The sequence below is a fragment of the Drosophila guanche genome, unplaced genomic scaffold (genome assembly GCF_900245975.1).
Source record: "Drosophila guanche unplaced genomic scaffold, DGUA_6, whole genome shotgun sequence".
NCBI lineage: Eukaryota > Metazoa > Arthropoda > Insecta > Diptera > Drosophilidae > Drosophila > Drosophila guanche.
Window position 1 is genome coordinate 297,656 of NW_022995761.1, and position 16,850 is coordinate 314,505.

A 16,850-nucleotide genomic window follows, 5' to 3' on the forward strand; every position below is an offset into this window, starting at 1 on the left:
TGTAGCGTGGTTTACACACACTGGACACACGGATCGCAACACAGAGAACAAAATCAAATGAAATTTCTTATGGACTGCTACTAGTATTAGTTTGTGTCGTTTATTTAGTGCATTGTTTAGTGGACTAACTAGGCTAGAACTAGGCTTTAGGCGTGCGGCTTGAACTGCGGATTGTGGGAGCGGGCCATCTTGGCGGTGAGCCACTCCTCCGCATGCCGCTGCTTAATGTGCACGTACATGTTGGACCGAGAGCGGCACTCCTTGGGGCAGTGCGGACAGTTGTACAGCTGGAGGCCCGTGTGGATGGCCAGATGCTCGTCCAGGTTGCGCTGCTGCTTAAAGGTCTTCTCGCAGTATGTACACTGGAAGCTGGTCGTCAGCTTGTGGGCATATTTGATGTGTGCGCGAAGAGCCGTTCTCGAGTTGCACGTCTTCGAGCAGTGCGGACAGGCCGTGTTGGTGCTGTCGTGGGTGAAGCGATGCAGCCGCAGACTGTGCTCGTTCTTCAGCCAGACACCGCAGACGGGGCACTGCATGGTCGGTGCCACCACGCCCTGATGCTCGCGCAAATGACGCTCGAACGATGGCTTAAACTTGAACTTCTTGCCGCAGATGTCGCACACATGCCGGTGCAGATCCTCGTGTATGGACTGAATGTGCCTGCGCAGCCGATGGACATTGGCAAAGCTGTTTGTCGCATCAAATAAAAAGAGAAGAAAAACGCAGGGATGAACGAATTAGAATGCTATCTCACTCTCACTGCGGAGAGGGTTTTGTGGCTGTGAGGCTTACTTTTTATGGCACATGGGGCAGGTGTGCTCGAGTGTCTCCGTGTCGTGCTTAGCGAGATGATTAGCCAGGCGTCGCTCGCTGCTGAAGGTGCGCTCGCACTTGGAGCAGGGGAACTGCAGCAATTTGTCAATCTTATCCACTTTGTTGTGCACCGTCTCGATGTGGGTGGCCAGATAGTCCTGCGAATTGAGCGTCTTCTGGCAGATAGAGCAGCTGTTGCAGGGACAAAGAATGAGATAAATACATCGTGCATTCCGTTCATTGCCGGCTGTACTCACGTGAATAGCTTGGGATTGAGGTGCTTGCGTATGTGGTCCATCAGTTTGGAAGCGCGTGTGAAGACCTTGTTGCAGCACTTGATGTAGAACTCACGCTGATGGACCTCCAGGAAGTGAACCTTCAGCTCGGACAGATACTTGGCACTGAAGTCGCACAGGTCACAGTCGGCATTCATGTAGCTGGCAATCACTTCCTCGTATCGCTTGGCCAGCTGGGCCCGCGAGCAGCCCTTGGGCTTGCGCTCGAGCGCTGCCTGCAGCTCGCTTTCCTGCACCTCCGTGGGTATGCGCTGGCCAGGTGCCTTCTTGCGACGCCCTTTGCTGCCAGCGCCCCGCCCAAGCATGTACTTCAGCTCCTGCGCTTCGAGCGAACATTTTTCTTCTCGTGTCTTTGTAGTGCGCGCGTGGGACTTGCGCTTGGGCTTTAGCTTGCTCTGCAGCTTGACCAGCGGCTCGTCTGCAAAAGGGAACGAGCGCATTAATTTATTACATGAGAACATTACTTTGGGAGGGGGGAGGGAAAGCCATCAGGCACTTGCCGTCAGATGTGCCTTCTTCGGGGACTGCATCGCACTCGAATTCGGTGTCAGAAGGCTCGAGATGGAATGGATGGTCGTCTTCCTCGGACAGGTAGTCAGTTGGCTGAATTTTTATATCCACTGGCGGCGCCTGTGGCACCACCACACTGTCCACGTTAACGTCCAGAACACTGCCCAAGAGGCTGAGGTTGTGCATATCGAGGGGCTTCTCATCCATTTCTGTTGCCACCAGCGGCAACTCGTCAATGTTGATGTCCGCGTCTACCTCGCCCGTCCACTTCATAGCCACACAGTCCACGTCGACGGTAAGGAACTCCTTTTTGAGAGTTCCCTGCTTCTGTTCCACCAGCTGCCAGAAGGTGTTGAAGTCCTCCAGATGCTCGCAGCACTCGGTGCAAACATTCGTCGAGATGCTGTCGTCGGGCGTGATCTGAAATAGAGGCATTGGTCAGGAAAATTTGCATTCGATCGTCCCTTCGATCCACTTGCCTCCAGCTGCAGGAATTTGGCAATCATCTTGACCAGAGTCGTCTCCGCCAGCGTCTCATTTGTTTCAAAGAGAAAAACGGCATTGCTGGGATTTATGTTGCGCAGGCATAATCTGCAAATCATCTTTGTTGGCAATATACAACAAGCTAATTGCACTTTTTAGTTGCTGCTGTTCCTGTAAACAACATAATTAGCGATGTAATTTTAAATTAGAGATGGAAGCTCAGATCCAGCCAATTGTGGGTGGGAAGTCCAGGCATGGCGGTACGGCAACGCCAGTTTGGTATTTTTATTGTACTATTATTACTCAATCCCCCTCACTCCCCCGCAGATACTAAAACAAACGAAATAATATATTAGATCGTGAATACTCAAGCAATTCACCCAGCAAGGCGAAATATTTTTCGAAGTGCAGATCGATAGCGATGAGTTTGCACATACTTCGATAGTTCATGCAGGTTCAGTCATTTATGGTATGGCAACGCCCGCCGCAAAATGGCAAAAAAATAATACATACGATTTAAAACTAATGGACAATTACGTATTACGTGAAAAGAACGCAACATAAATAATCAAAAGTTAAGCGAAAAGCAGCCTAGTGCAATCAGGCGCCAATTAATAGAGCGTGCGTGCGTGTGTGTTGAAACACCAATAAATAGGCATAAGAAAAGTGATTCAAGCGAGTATCCCGAACACTTTGGGCCTCCTCTGATTCGATACCATTTTCCCCAACCCAACCATACACTTGCAAAAAAAGCGACAGCGACCCATTGCCGAACAGTAGGGGGAGCAAGAGAGCGAAAGAGAGAGTGAGTGCGCTGACAAAGCCAGTCCACAGCCAGCGCAACACAACGAACGTGCAAAGAAGAAGGACATAGCGAAACGAAGCCGAGAAGAAACAGAAATTCGACTAAACTAAACCAATTCCGAAAAGAATCGAACATTTTGTCAACGCCAGCCGCCTGGCGCGTTTTGTGATTTAAACAAAGGCGTCCAGCGAAACGTGTTTGCACTGAAAAGCATTTCGTTTCGTTGCGCATTTGTCTTCATTTTTTGTGCAACCTACACGGCAGGGGCTGAGTAAGCGCCAGAAAGAGTGCAAAAAAAGGAGCCAAGGAGCAACGAACTGTGTTTGCGGTGTGTGCGCTGCGTGTAAAAGGGTAAGCTCTATGTGCCAACTGCCTCGTTCTCTCATACTCGCGTACGCGTATGCGTTTTATTGCTGCTGTCAATTTTCGCACGGGCTGAAAACCCTGAAAATATGGTTGTCAGCTCGTCGGTGAAATTTGGTGGGTCCGTTCTCCTCTCATGTTTTCGCCCAAACCAATGGCCCAACACGCATTAAATGTGTGGGAAAAACAAATGTGTGCAGACGTTTTATTGAATATACTGTATGCGACAAAGCAGCGATATTCTCCTGTTATCTCGCTCTCTCCCACAGAGTGGTCCGGCGTTGCAGTTTTCGGCGGTGCCGTAGTTTTACGCCGTATTGATTCTATTGAGCATGCTGTGTGTGACATTTGAGTAATTTGTGAACTATTTGCAAACTAATTAAGGTCCGTCAGGAGCGTTGCTATCAAATCATTTATTAATTTGCCAGGTGCATAACTCTACTGTCAATCCGGCTCGATTTTTCTCAGACGACATGGCAACGCTGCTCACACGCACGCAATACATGCGAATTTTGTAGAAGTGTGAAACTGAGGAGGAAGAAGCACACGGAGAAGAAGAAGCAGCGGCAAACTTCATGTTGGATGGTGGAAAGCAAACTGAAACTTTTTAAACTGAAGTAAAATAGAGAGTTTGATAAATACTTAACAAAGATTGGTCAAATTGACTACTAAAGTAAAAAAATAAGTGAAAACAAACATATTTTCTGCATTTTTTTTTCTCCTTTCATCCCTGCCTCTTTCGGTCTAACAAACCAAACGCAAAGTGCTGTGTGCGTCCGTCTGTGTAAGTGCGGTATTTATGCGGTACTTTTAAGAATGTGTTTAACCACTGTTTTGCCTATTTTTCTCGCCGTCTGCGTAGGAAAGTTTCATTAAAATACTTAAAGCAATGTAAAAAACAAAATTTAAACACTACATAGAGCGATTAAATAATAACTAACAAAAGCCGCCCTCAGCTCGTACTCGTCTCACTCAATTGCTGGGAGTGTGTGTGAGAGCGTGTACGTGTTTGTGTGTGTGTGTTCGCGTGCATTAGTGTCTCCGCTTATGAATGGTTGTTGTTATTACAAAAAGAATTGTTGCCAAGCATTTTATTGTTTCATATGCACATATGTACATACATACATCCCCTGTCCCCGCCGGGTCCACACCGCGCAAAAGCAACAAACTAAAAAATGCATACAATTCAATTGTTTGCTACTTTTTATATTTGTCTATTGTTGCATTTGGGGAGAACTTGAATTGCTGTTGTTGTCAGCCATTGTTCGTTCGTTCTGCAGCCCCCCTCTCCAGCTAGCAATTATTACAAGACGCCACCGCAAATACTTCTTTCCAATGCGTTGCCGCTTTGTGTGTGTGTGTGTGGTGTGTGGGCAGCAATCAAAGAGAGCACTTTATACAGCCGTCCCGCTCTGCCTGCCGCAATGCCTTGGGCAGACTCGTTTGCGTGTGCTTTTAATGAGACTGGCGCTAGCCTGCTCACACCAAACATTCGTTTTTAAGAAGAGGTGCGAGAGGGTGGCATCTCGGCATCTGTGAGTGCAATGCATTGCCTGAGAGCGTTGGGGGTGGGTGGATGTGAAGATAATGGTTTGTCCACCAAAACAAGAGCAACAATGGAAAAATTGCAGTAAACAAATTGTGTCCTAAAACTCTCCCTTTTTCGTTCTTTCTCTCTCTTTCTCTCTCTCTATGCCTCTTGCAGCTCACCATAAAGACTGAAGAAAGAAGATTGCCCAATCAACGATCCCCAAAGGTAAGACAGAAAGGGAGATATTACATATATATTGAGAGAGAGAGAACGAGAGCTTGAGCACTAGCACTAGCAACAACAACGACAAAGAAGAGAGAGATAAATCCACATCCACATTGAGATCCAGATCCCATCCAGCGCATTGAGAGAGCGAGGAACGCGGCGGCGGCGTCAAGGAAGCTAACGCTAATGAGGATCTATTGGCAGCATGAGTACACTGGGGGGAAGTAGGGGAGAGCGAAATGCCAAGCCCAAATTCACAGCGTTGGATATAAATCGCATGTACAAGAATAGTCGTGTAAGTAAAATATTGTATAAATATATGAAAACTATATCCCCACGTCCTATCCATATTTTTACGTATGTGCTGATTCCATGACTTCCTTCTGACTCTTTTTTTCGCAGGGTGAATCGAGTGAACCATCAGCACAGAAGAATCAAGTGCCTCGTAAACATGGAATGCAAATCTTGGGCAAAGTGCCGTCCGCTAGGCGACCACCAGCCAATCTGCCATCCCTGAAGGCCGAGACCAATACCAGCAGCAACAACAATTTCCTAGTCTCAGTCGAAGGTGAGTCCACCAGCATAATCTTCATTATCAAATGTATCCCCTATATGTATGTATATTCCATCCCCCCACTTCAATAACAGCAGGATCTGGCTCAGCAGGAGGATCGAATAATAGCCACAACAACACCACTGCCCATAGCGGAGTAGGAGGAGCAGGCGCTGCAGGTAACGGCGGTGGAGGAGCAGCTGGATGCGGTGGAACCTCATCGTCGCCTGGCGTAGGAGGAGGTTCACAGCAACAGCAGCAACAACTGCAGCAGCAGCATCACCACCACCACCACAACAACAACGTCTCAACGAGTGCCGGCAATAAATTCGGCGGCAACAGCAATAGTAGCAGTAGCAACAGCAACAACAACGCCACATCCGGGAGCGGCAACAACAGTGCCTCTGGGCATAGCCACACCCACAGCGGAGGCGGCAGTGGCACCGGCACCGGCACCGGCACTGGTCCCAGTAACATCAACAAAAACTACAAACTCATCAACAACTCGACAGGCGGAGCAGGCGGCAGCGGAGGAGGATCCGCACTCGGAGGCGGCGGTGGCCATTCGCTAAACTCACCGAAGTCATGGTCTGCCATAACCACAGGACACGAGAGGGGCCAGCACTTTGGTCGCCAGCCCCAGCATCATCAGCAGCAGCAGGTGGTGCCCCACTACCAGAGTCCGCAATTCCAATACGAATTCCCCACGCTGGACGGCACAGTTGGCAGCGGCGGAAGCGGTGGCGGAGGATCGAGTGGTGCCGGTCCCGGAATGGGAGGAGCGCAGTCGGGCAAGGGACACTACCAGAACCAGTCGCATCATTCGAGCTCAATCCAGCAGAACCATCATCACTCGCACCACTCGCATCATCATCAGCAGCAGCAGCACCACCACATCCAGCAACAGCAGCAGCTTCATCAGCAACAGTCTTCGCACCATCGGGACTACCACCAGAGCCAAGGACAGGGACGTCAGTACGGCGGGGGATCGCACCACTCGCATCGCGACTACAGAGATGGCAGCGACGACGTCGGCGGTGGCGCCGGTGGCATGGATCTTGGGGAGATGAGCCTGCGGCCACAGAACGATACGGCCGCCTGGCTGCAGCAGCAGGAGAAGGCGGCCAAGGGGGCGGCTGCAGCCGCTGCGGCGGCAGCCAACTCGGACATGGCGATGAGCCAACAGGGCCAGGGCCACCATCAGATCGCTGGCAATGGCGGCAGCGGTGGTACACCTGGTGGCGTCGGCGGAGGATCAGGCAACGGAGGAGCCGTTCCTCTTCCCATACTCTCGCTGATGCCCTCGTTTATGCGCAGCGGTGCACCAATGCCCACATCGGCGGTGGTTGCCGGCGGCCTGGGCATGGGTGTCGGCGGATCAATGGCCACCACGGTGGCCGGCATTCTCGCGGGCGGCTCCGAATCGGGTCTGCCCACCCACTACCAGAACGGCATTCTTGGAGGAAGGTCCGCCTCCCCGGCCGTGGGCGGTTTTCGTGCTGCCAGCGCTATACCGAAGCGTCCGGCGGCCTCTTCCTCGCCCCCACAGGGACTGGGAGCAGCGACGCCACCACAACAGCAGCAGTCTCAGCAGCAGGCAAACGGTGGCGGACGCAAGGAGAAGGACTATGTGGTGGAGCCAGAAGTGGCCCAGATGCAGCGACCTATTATCCGCGAGGAGGATCTGGAGCGGCTGAATGCGATAGCCAAGGACGACAGCTGGACAAAGCAGGATGACATTGATTATACCAAGAAGTTGACATTCTCGGACGACGAATCACCCCCAGAGGATCATCTCCATGGAGGCAAACACCAGCACCAACATCAGCAGCAGCACCAGCACCAGCAGCAATCCCAAATCTCGACAGCTACCTCCTCAGTATTGGCTGGCAAGATGGTACCCTCCTCCGTCGGCTGGCAGCGTGGCAAGGATAGTAGCGAGCGCGAGTCCCTCCCTGACGGGGGTTTGGACCAGCAGCAGCAACAACAATCGCAGCATCAACAGCAGCAGCAGGACATGCGACAGCAGAACGGACATCGTGGCAGTTCTGGTAATGTTGGGGCACCAGTTGCCGGTGGCATTGCCCTGGACGCCAGTGTCTATGAGCGCGTAAAGCAGCGCAAGGAGGAGGAGGAGCGTCGCGAAATGGAGCGAAAACAGGCGGCGGCCAAGAAACTACAGGAACTCGAAATGAAAATGAACAGCAAGAAGGCAGCGGCTGCGGCTCTGGCCGGCGAGGGACCCGCCTCCTCATCGGGATCTGTCTCCTCGAATGAGGCACAATCCCTTTCCGCACCGCTGGGTAATGCCAGTGAGGATGAGGGCGGAGGCCAGCATCGTCGTCCGCGCGGCAGCATCTCCAGCCTGGGCAGCGGTGTCAGTGCCGTGACTAACAGTGGAGGCGGCGGTGTGTCAAGTTCTGGCTCCCCGGCTGGTGGTGAATACGGCCAGAAGGGCGTGTTCCTTACCCACTTTCAATCGAATTTACCACCACGTTTCCAGCGCCAGCAACAGCAACAACAGCAGGCCCAGCAGCAGCAGCAGCCACGTCTGGAGAAGAGCGCCTCGGCCAGCAGTGCTTTCGATAGCAATTCGCGCTACCTGCAAAAGGGTGGCGTGGGTTCTGCTAGCGGAGGAGTAGCGGTGTCTGGTACCGTCACAAGTGGTGGAGGTGGACGTGGGAGCTATGCTCAGCGCGGTGCTCCCGGTGGAGGAGCCGCTGGCGGCGGCTTCGGACGAAATCGTCACGACAGCTCCAGTGCCCGCGAGGAGCAGGAGGCACTGACCATCGAGCAGCAGCAGCAACGGTTCACCCGCGGACAGCAGGAGTACAGGAGCCAGGTGCAGTCGCTGCCGCGCAGCATTTCAGAGAATTCGCATCGCAAGACAAGCGTCTCGTCGTCGACTGGTGGCGAGGAGTGCGCTATTTTGAGCCTGGGCTCGTGCTCCTCCTGGGCCGAGCAGACGGATGCCGAGCAGAAGGTTCACCACAGGCATCGCGAGGAGAGCTTCTCGTCCACCCACAGCCACGACTCGTCCGTTCAGATTAAGATCCTGCAGCGTCCGGCGCGTCAGCCCAGTCTCAGCGAGGAGGCCATGGCCCCCCTTGGTGGTCAGCAGAAGCAGCTGCTGCCTGCCTCCCCATCGCTGCACAAGTCCGCAACTGTAGAGATCATGCCCACGCAGATCCTGCGCCGCAGCGTGGAGCCGCTCGATAAGTCCGATGACAAGTCGGAGGAGAAGTCCGACGCCGATGGCGACAAGGCAAAGCAGCAGCAGCAGGCGTCGGCTGGCAGCAAGCAGCAGCAAGATGAGGACAAGGCGCATCCAAGCGCCACTGCCAGCAAGCGGCCCAGTCCCAGAGGCGGAGGAGGAGGCGGTGCTGTCGGCGGACGTGGCGGCAATACACGCAGCTATGCGGCCAGCGCGGGAGGCGGTGGAGGAACGCAAGCAACAACTGTCGGAAGTGGCAGCTACCGTGGCGGACCGAGAAGCGGCAGCGACTGGTGCAGCAGCAGCCGCAGCAGCGGTGCAGCTGGCAGACGCTACTACGGCAGTGGCGGCGAGCAATCGGAGCACTCGGAGGACGTGGATGAAGACTGCTACAGCAGTGGCGGTGGCGGAGGCGGAGGAGGAGGTTCATGCGCAGCACGTCGTCGTCCGGAGGATCCAGCGGGACAGCCGCCGACCAACAAGGCCGGATTCTCGCCGCGCGGTGAACCCTCACGACGCGGACGCGGTGGACTAAGCAGCGGAGGTGGATCCGCCTCAGCGCCAGGGTATCGTCGACCGGTTGCCGCGGGATCCGGTGGCAATGCTGGAGGTGCGGGACGATCGTATGGACGACTCGGCTACGAGGAGTACGGCAAGCGCAGCTCAGAGTCGGAGGCGGATCTGGCGGACAAGAGCAAGCACATGGCCAAGGACGAGAAGGAGGCCTGCGGAGGCGTAGGCGAGGAGAAGGACTGCAAGACTGGCACTTCCGCGCCCAGCCACAGTCACAGCCACAGCCAGCTCACTGCCCTAGTCAAGGAGGAGACCCAAAAGGACTCGCCAGCGCGTATGCCTCCCGGACTGGCTGGCACAGGAGCAGCAGTAGGACCAGCTCCCACGGCCCTGACAGGCGTCCCAACAGGCGCACCCTCATCCTTGGGCTGCTCGGGTGATCTGCTCGAAAAGAAAAAGTCCAGCGGCGACCCCTCATCCGTCTCGTCGGTCATCGGCGGTCCATGCGTCGTCGGCGCAGGTGAGAAGGTCATCAAGCTGGCGGCCATCGGCGAGAAATCACCACTGGTGGCCGTCAGTCTGGGAGTGGGTCCCGTTTCTGGTCCGGGCGCAGTACCCGTCGGCCAGGGAGGCGCCACTCTTCTCATCGACGGCGCCCCCGTCAACACGATCATCTTTGAAAACTCAACGTACAAGCAGCAGCAGGTGCAGCAGCAGCAGCAGCAGCAAGCGGTCGCAGCGGCTGTGGTCATCAAGCCAAGCAACAGCCAGCTATCGGGCGACTCCACGGTGGACAGCCTCTCCAGTGCCTTGTCCCAAATGAGCTTCGGCGGCAAGACCGCTTCAGGAGCCGGCGAGGAGGCGCAGGATATGAAGCTAGGCTTCACCTTTGGTGATGATCCCTCGCCCCTCAAGGTGGATACCATGGACAAGGCAGCCGCCGCCAGCCAGCAGCATCAGCATCACCAGCAGCAACAGCAGCAGCAGGCGGCACAACAACAGCAGCAGCAAAATAATTCAACGGCCGATCTCAATATGAAGATAGCCAGCGTGAAAAAGGTTTGGGAGTCGGCAACACCCATGTCGGACGGGCCATCGCCCTCTCAGGTGCAGCAGCAACAGCAGGCCCTGCCCTTGGGCCAGCAGCAGCAGCAGCAGGTCATGGCCCAGCAGCAACAGCAACAACAGCAGCAGCAGCAACAGCAACAACAGTCGCTGGTCCAGCAACAGCCGCTGCAGGTCCAGCAGCAAGTGCAGCAGCAGCAGGTTCAGCAGCAGCAACAGCAGCAGGCGGTGCAGCAGCAACAATCTGTATTGCAGCCCCAGGGCGGGGACGATGGCAGCAGCCATATGAGTGCCGCCTCGTTTGTGGCCGCGGCGGTGGCTGCTTCGCAGCAGCATCAGCAGCAGACTATGCCCCACTATGCGGTCTCAGCGGTTCACATGCAGAGCCACCACCACCAGCAGCAGCAGCAGGCCCAGCATCATCAGCACCATGCGCTGTCTTCGCCGGGTCCGGTGCCTGGAGTGCATGGCTATGGGGGCCATGGATCGCCCTTTGATGGCGGCTCGTTGGATCAGCAGTTCCAGCAGGAGGACTATCCAAGTCCCCAGCAGCAGCACCAGAAGGCCAAGCAGCAGAAGTACCTGGGTATGTCTCCGCCCCCCAGCCAACAGCAGCAGCACTCTCAGCAGCAACACTCGCAGCATCAGCAGCACCAGCAACAGCAACAGCAGCAACCGTTCTACCAGGCATCGCCGCAGTTCGGTGTTGGCGGCATTCCAACGATTCCCAGCCCGCCGGCCGTGGTGTTCAATTCGTCGCAGATGCCACCGCCGCCGCCACCGTCGCAGGGCGGCAATCTGTATGCTCCATTCCATACGCTCGATCATTCGAGCCGCTCGCCCGCCTACTCGGCGGCAGCGGCCGCACACAACTTCCCGGGACACTATGCGGCCGCAGCGGCGGCGGCGGCAGCAGCCGGTGGCCCCTTCAACGTCAATGCGTACGCCATGCAGACGGCCCACGGCGGCAACATGCCCCAGACGGCGCCCACACCCGACATGTACTCCAATCTGTCGTCGCAGTTCCGTCTGGGCGGCGGACCCGGCGGCCCATCGGTCGGCCCCTTCGGTCAGCCCAACTCGCAGCAGCTGAGCAATCCGAACGCGACGGTGGCCATCATCTCATCTAACACCAACTCCATGATGTCCTCGGGAGCGGCGAAGCCGCCTCAAGCCAGCCAGCAGCCCATTGGGGCCATAGGCTCCAAGTCAGCGGGCAGCGGCGGTGGCCCCGGCCCGTATGCCACCACCCAGCCGTATATGAATCTTTATCCCGGACCGCCGCCTCAGCATCCGGGTCAGGGTGGCCCACCGCCGGGCGCCCATCAGCTCCAGTCCAACAGCTACTACTCGAATTCGGCGCAGGGCGGCCCAAGTGGGCCACAGTACTATGGTGGACCCCCTCAGGGCAATGGCGGTGCGCAGAGCTACGGCCTGGCCACAGCCGCCGGCATGTACGGAGGCCACCAGGGCGGACCGCCCGGCTCGAATGGTCCGCCAGGAGGACCCCAGTCACAGCACACGATGGGAAACTTCAATACGCAGTTCATGAACTCACCTTTGCTGACGGCGGCCAATATCAATCAGTACCGCGGCGGACCAGCGCCCGGTGCGGCCTACCTGAAGAGCAGCCAGGGACAGGGCCATATGCAGGACTCGGTAAGGACTCTATCAGATGCAGACGCAATTAATGTCTGTCGTAGATAGTAGTGGATCACATCCAACGCCTAACACTTAACATAGATGTACACACCACACTCAATCATTACTATCAGCTATAACTTAACCCCTTAGATGCAATCAGATCAAATAAGAGGGTCGGGGGATGTCAAGACTCAAGAAAATCAAGAATCTATAATCGAGTGTCAAGAAAATCCTTCGTCGAGTGGATGATAGTACCAACGCACTATGGTCCCAATGACAACTTTTGTTGTCCTAAATTAATAACTCGCGAACGAAAAAAGATATTTTGATTTAGTTTTTTGATATTAGTTAAGAATAACAAGGGGCATGTTTTTTGAGAAAATGGGCGTGGCACCGCCTTTTTTATAAGGAAAAATCAGTTTTTATTTTTTTTCTCAAAATGTTAGAAGCAAAAAAGGATGGGAATATGTTAAGCAGTGCAAGATTCTATAAAAAAAAAAGTCGTAGCGCGAATTAAAACAGCTTTAAAATACAATATAATGGAATTTTTTGTCCCACAAAGCATTCTTTATTCGATTTTTATTTTTTGTCTGAAAATGTTAGAAGCAAAATATGGATGGGAATATGTTTAGCAGTGGAAGATTCTATAAAAAAAAGTCGAATTAAAACAGCTTTAAAATACAATATAATCGAATTTTTTGTCCCACAAAGAATTCTCCATTGGAGTTTTTATTATAAAACAATATTACACTGGATATCAAACTCTAGACCTCCAAAATAGCTAGTGACTAATATTATGGCTTAAATGCAATGCGAAATGGCACCCTACTTCACAATTTTCTTCTTCATTGTGTTCCAAACGGCGAAAAAGCACTGAAATTTCTCATTTGAGGTTATGATCTATAAATGCAAATTGTAAGAGTTGTGGTCAAATGTGGCATTTCTGACTATATACATTTTAACAATCATTTATTGCTCTACGAAATACAATAGGTTTCAGGGTGGGACTAGGTGGCACTCTATTAAAAACACTTTTTCAAAAATTAGTTTTCACTACGAACTGATACATATTGAAGGCCTCACTTTAACAAACAATTACGAAGACATCGCCAACAACTAATACCGTTCACATTACAAAACACGTAGTAAAAACCCTACTGAATAAAATGCATCCAAAAAAATGGATCAGCTAATCGTATTTTTCAATTTATGAGACATTTAAAACAGCAATAAAACTGGTACTTTTTCACTGCATATGCTGTGCAATAATGACCGCTAGGTTTCACAGCTGGATTTGCGAAGGTGGCGCCATCTATGCAAATTTCTGGTACGCAACTTTGATGGTCACTTTGATGGTTCTAAAACAGATCGCCAAAAACCACATCTTGGTTTTAACTTTTAAAAATTAGCTTATGGCCAAGAAAAGTGGTCATTGGGACCATAGTGCAGCGGGGCCAAGCAACTGTGGATTTTGTCGGTGAAGAGGGAGATCGGTGACTTGGCTCTGCGCAGATGTTATCCTTAGAGAATGAGTCGCCGGCATTTCTATGTCCAATGATGAAGGTATCAAGCAATCGATGAAGCGTCGCGGAAGTCAGTATGTGACCTGTGTAAGGTATTCCCTCGGTTTTGAATTCTTGAAATGCCTTGAACATTCCGGAATTCCGGTAGATCTCTGACACGTCACGATTTTAAATATAGTCTTTGGTTGCGAAAACCATACGCCTTATAATAATCAAACTATATGTCTTCTCTCCCTTCTCTCACACACCTCCTGCAGATGGGCCGACAGCTGAAGAGTCCACTGAGCGCTGATATGAGTCTCGGCCTGGCCAAACAGGTCCAGTCGCAGCCCAGTCCACCTCACCACAAAAACTATGGCGCTGTAAGTCTTTAACCTGATGTGCTTACCACAGAATAATGATCACACTTTCTCCTCTTTCCTTTCTGCAGTGGGATCTGCAAAACCAGGTGCTGCAGCAGCAACAACAGCAGCAGCAGCAACAATCTCAGCAACAACAGCAGCAGCAGCGCCAGCAGGGAGGTAATGGCGGCAACGGACCCAACATGAACGCACTGGGCGGACGTGGTAGCGGTGCCGTGGGTAGTGGCAGTGGCAGCGGTGGCGGCTCTCAGGTGGTTGGAGGCAACGGCGGTGGCGGCGGCAATGGTGGCGGCAACGGTGTTGGCAGCGTGGGACAGAGTGGCGGTAACCAGGGCCGGTACCCCACGCCCATTCAGCGACCCAACAACTATCCGCAGCAGCATCCCCAGCAGCAACAGCAGCGGGATCAGGCGGCTGCAGCGGCGCAGCGCGCCCAAAACATGCGGCAGGTGACCGGCGGCAATGGAGGAGTAGGAGGCCAAGGCGGTGGCGTTGGCGGTGGTGCCGGCAGTGCCGGTGGCAATGCCAATGCGTCAGTTGGACCGCCGGGCGGTAATAGCGGCGGTGGTGGCAATGGGGGACCAGGAGGAGCGGTGGGCGGCGGATCAACTGGCTCCGCGGTCGGTTCGGCAGCTGCGCAGTTGAGCAAGCCCTATTATGCCAACAATGCGGCCGGCTCCGGCGGTGGGGCCAATCGCGGTGAGTGGCACGCCAACTGAGTGGGGCAGAACCCTTCACCCACGAACACGACCGCTCTCACTCCCACTCCAGCAGACCCCAGCCACAGCCACAGCCCCCCACCTACAATACAAGAAAATCCACACACACAAACGTGCATACAGGCATAGAGGAATCGAATCGAGCAAAATGAGGAAGGAGTGCGGAATGCGAAATGCGAAGTAGAAGAAATAAAAGGAAACGTAAGGAAAGGAAAAGAGAAGAAAGTAAATATAACGTATGTTGCAACCGATAGAAGCGAAAGCAGAGAGAAGAAATATTTACTTATCCATAAAACTAAAAATTAAGCAAAACATAAACAAGTTAAAGTAAAAAGTGAAGCAAAGGTAACGAAATCAATGTTAATAACACACAAACCACAACAGATACTAGCTAAAGCGTAATACAAAAAGTAAGAGAAGTGCATGGGTTGTGCGTGTTCAATAAAGAAAATGAGACGCGGGAGCAAAAGCGACAAAGAGAGCGAGAGAGAGAGGACAGAAGAGAAGAGATCTGAAGATATGAGTAGAGCTGAAATCTAAACAGGGCTGCCAAGAATGTGACGGTAAAAGTTAACCGTAAGTGAGAAAAGGAAACAAGACAAAAAGGAATCAGAACTACTCAAGAGTAAATGAGAAATGATGGGAGAAATTCAACCGTAAAGTGAGAGAAGAGCGTTCGAAGGGGAATTTTGGCAACAGCTAAGAGACAGACACACAAGCCTAAACCTATACGAAAATTATAGCAGGAGTAAATGCCGATTAGCAATAAGAAGCACTCGGCAGGAGGATCTGGCAGCAGACGTTGATTTGAAGATTGTGGTAGGTCCTCAGGGAAGTGAGGCGGAACGAATGCAGATCAGAGATAGTGAGATATAGGTACCCCCCTCCATACCCATACACAGCCCTGACCTGGTCCCCTCCCCCGCCACACCGCCACCGCTACTATAAGACGGAAACGGAAGCAGCCGCAACAGGAGAACATGAGAAAGAAAGAGCAAAAGAAATCGGAGGAATTGCAAGAGAATTACTTATTTAAAAAAAACACACAACATGCAGACATTACACAAACACGAACACGGAACTCATATAATTACATACATACATAAATAGCGGAGTGTATTTTTTGTCAAACAAATTTACATAATATTAATTTTACGTTTATATACTTATAATTTGTTTGTAGTAGAGTCTCTCTCCCCGCCCCAACCTTAATCGCTCTATCCCATTAAAATGCCCCCGCAAAATCGAACCCCAACAAAAGATTGGAAACCAACAACCACAAACTGAACATTTGGCACTGCGTATGCTTTAATTTCTTTATACATAAATACATAATACATTATATACATAAATATTGTTTAATTTTTTTGCAACACAAAAAATCCACTAATAATTCTAATTTATGTTTATGCTACAATATAATACATTATATATATATATACAAAACGTATCCCGGGGCTCTATCTAATCTGTTCATCAAATCTGAATGAAAACGGAAGAAAAAAAGTGGCGAAACAGCGAGCACGAGATGATGCCTACATACAAATGAAATGCAGACAAGCTTTTAAGTTTGATTAAGAGCAAAACTAAGTTTAAACAAGTAAAAGCAAACAAAATACATTATAGCAGTCATGTATGAACAAAAACAAAACTGAAACAAAACAGCAATTGGCTGGCTCTATGTAGCATTATACAGACATATGCCATATATCCCAATCACGATCGTTATACAAGTCCCCTCCCTCAATAAGGCAGCATTGCTAAACAAATAACGGTATCCGTATCCCCCGGTATCGCATCCCAGGCTTTAAATTGAAAGTGTTCAGCGCAAATCGCACATGGGTGGCAACACCGCGCCCCCACCCCCAATCGTAGCCAGACCTGCCAGAAACCGCCAGCCAGTAATCGGAAGGAACAGAACTGTAATCGAAATGAAAGTTTTATGCTCAAGGCGCAGACACCGAAGATTGAGAAGAAAGTTATAAGTAATGTATGCTGTACGAGAATGATGTTTAAACAATTTATATAAATGTGTAATTCATTATGTAACTGTAACTGTAACTTAACAAGGATATGATACGATCTATGTATGGGCATTAACTATACACGCAAAAACACCCAAACACACAAATACGCATTCATATAAAAGAATACGAGAATATATATATATACTATATATAGAGGCAAAACTGGTAACACTTTTAATGACAAACAGATCCCATCCCCCCACA

The 16,850-nt window shown here is 51.7% G+C and overlaps 2 protein-coding genes across 6 annotated transcripts; one reads left to right on the forward strand and one right to left on the reverse strand.

Annotated features, from left to right (window-relative positions):
• Positions 1 to 78: 78 nt before the first annotated feature.
• Positions 79 to 2,316, reverse strand: LOC117590868 (transcription factor grauzone). The gene is made up of 5 exons (XM_034283889.1): positions 2,099 to 2,316; positions 1,610 to 2,039; positions 1,071 to 1,527; positions 793 to 1,005; positions 79 to 687 (listed from the first exon to the last, which is right to left on the reverse strand). Exons 1-5 carry the CDS (start codon positions 2,219 to 2,221, stop codon positions 147 to 149), a joined length of 1,764 nt encoding a protein of 587 aa, XP_034139780.1. The 5' UTR covers positions 2,222 to 2,316; the 3' UTR covers positions 79 to 146.
• A 261-nt stretch (positions 2,317 to 2,577) lies between these two features.
• On the forward strand, positions 2,578 to 16,265 carry LOC117590863 (neurogenic protein mastermind). Of its 5 annotated transcripts, none has more exons than XM_034283878.1 (7): positions 2,579 to 3,258; positions 4,976 to 5,321; positions 5,429 to 5,594; positions 5,675 to 10,464; positions 10,552 to 12,030; positions 13,796 to 13,900; positions 13,969 to 16,265. In XM_034283878.1, the coding sequence occupies exons 2-7, from the start codon at positions 5,232 to 5,234 to the stop codon at positions 14,617 to 14,619; spliced, it is 7,281 nt and encodes a 2,426-aa protein (XP_034139769.1). In that variant the 5' UTR covers positions 2,579 to 3,258; positions 4,976 to 5,231; the 3' UTR covers positions 14,620 to 16,265. The 5 variants fall into 5 exon arrangements, with proteins under 5 accessions (XP_034139768.1, XP_034139769.1, XP_034139764.1 ...); XM_034283873.1 differs by having other exon boundaries at positions 5,675 to 10,035; XM_034283875.1 differs by having other exon boundaries at positions 5,678 to 10,035.
• Positions 16,266 to 16,850: the final 585 nt, after the last annotated feature.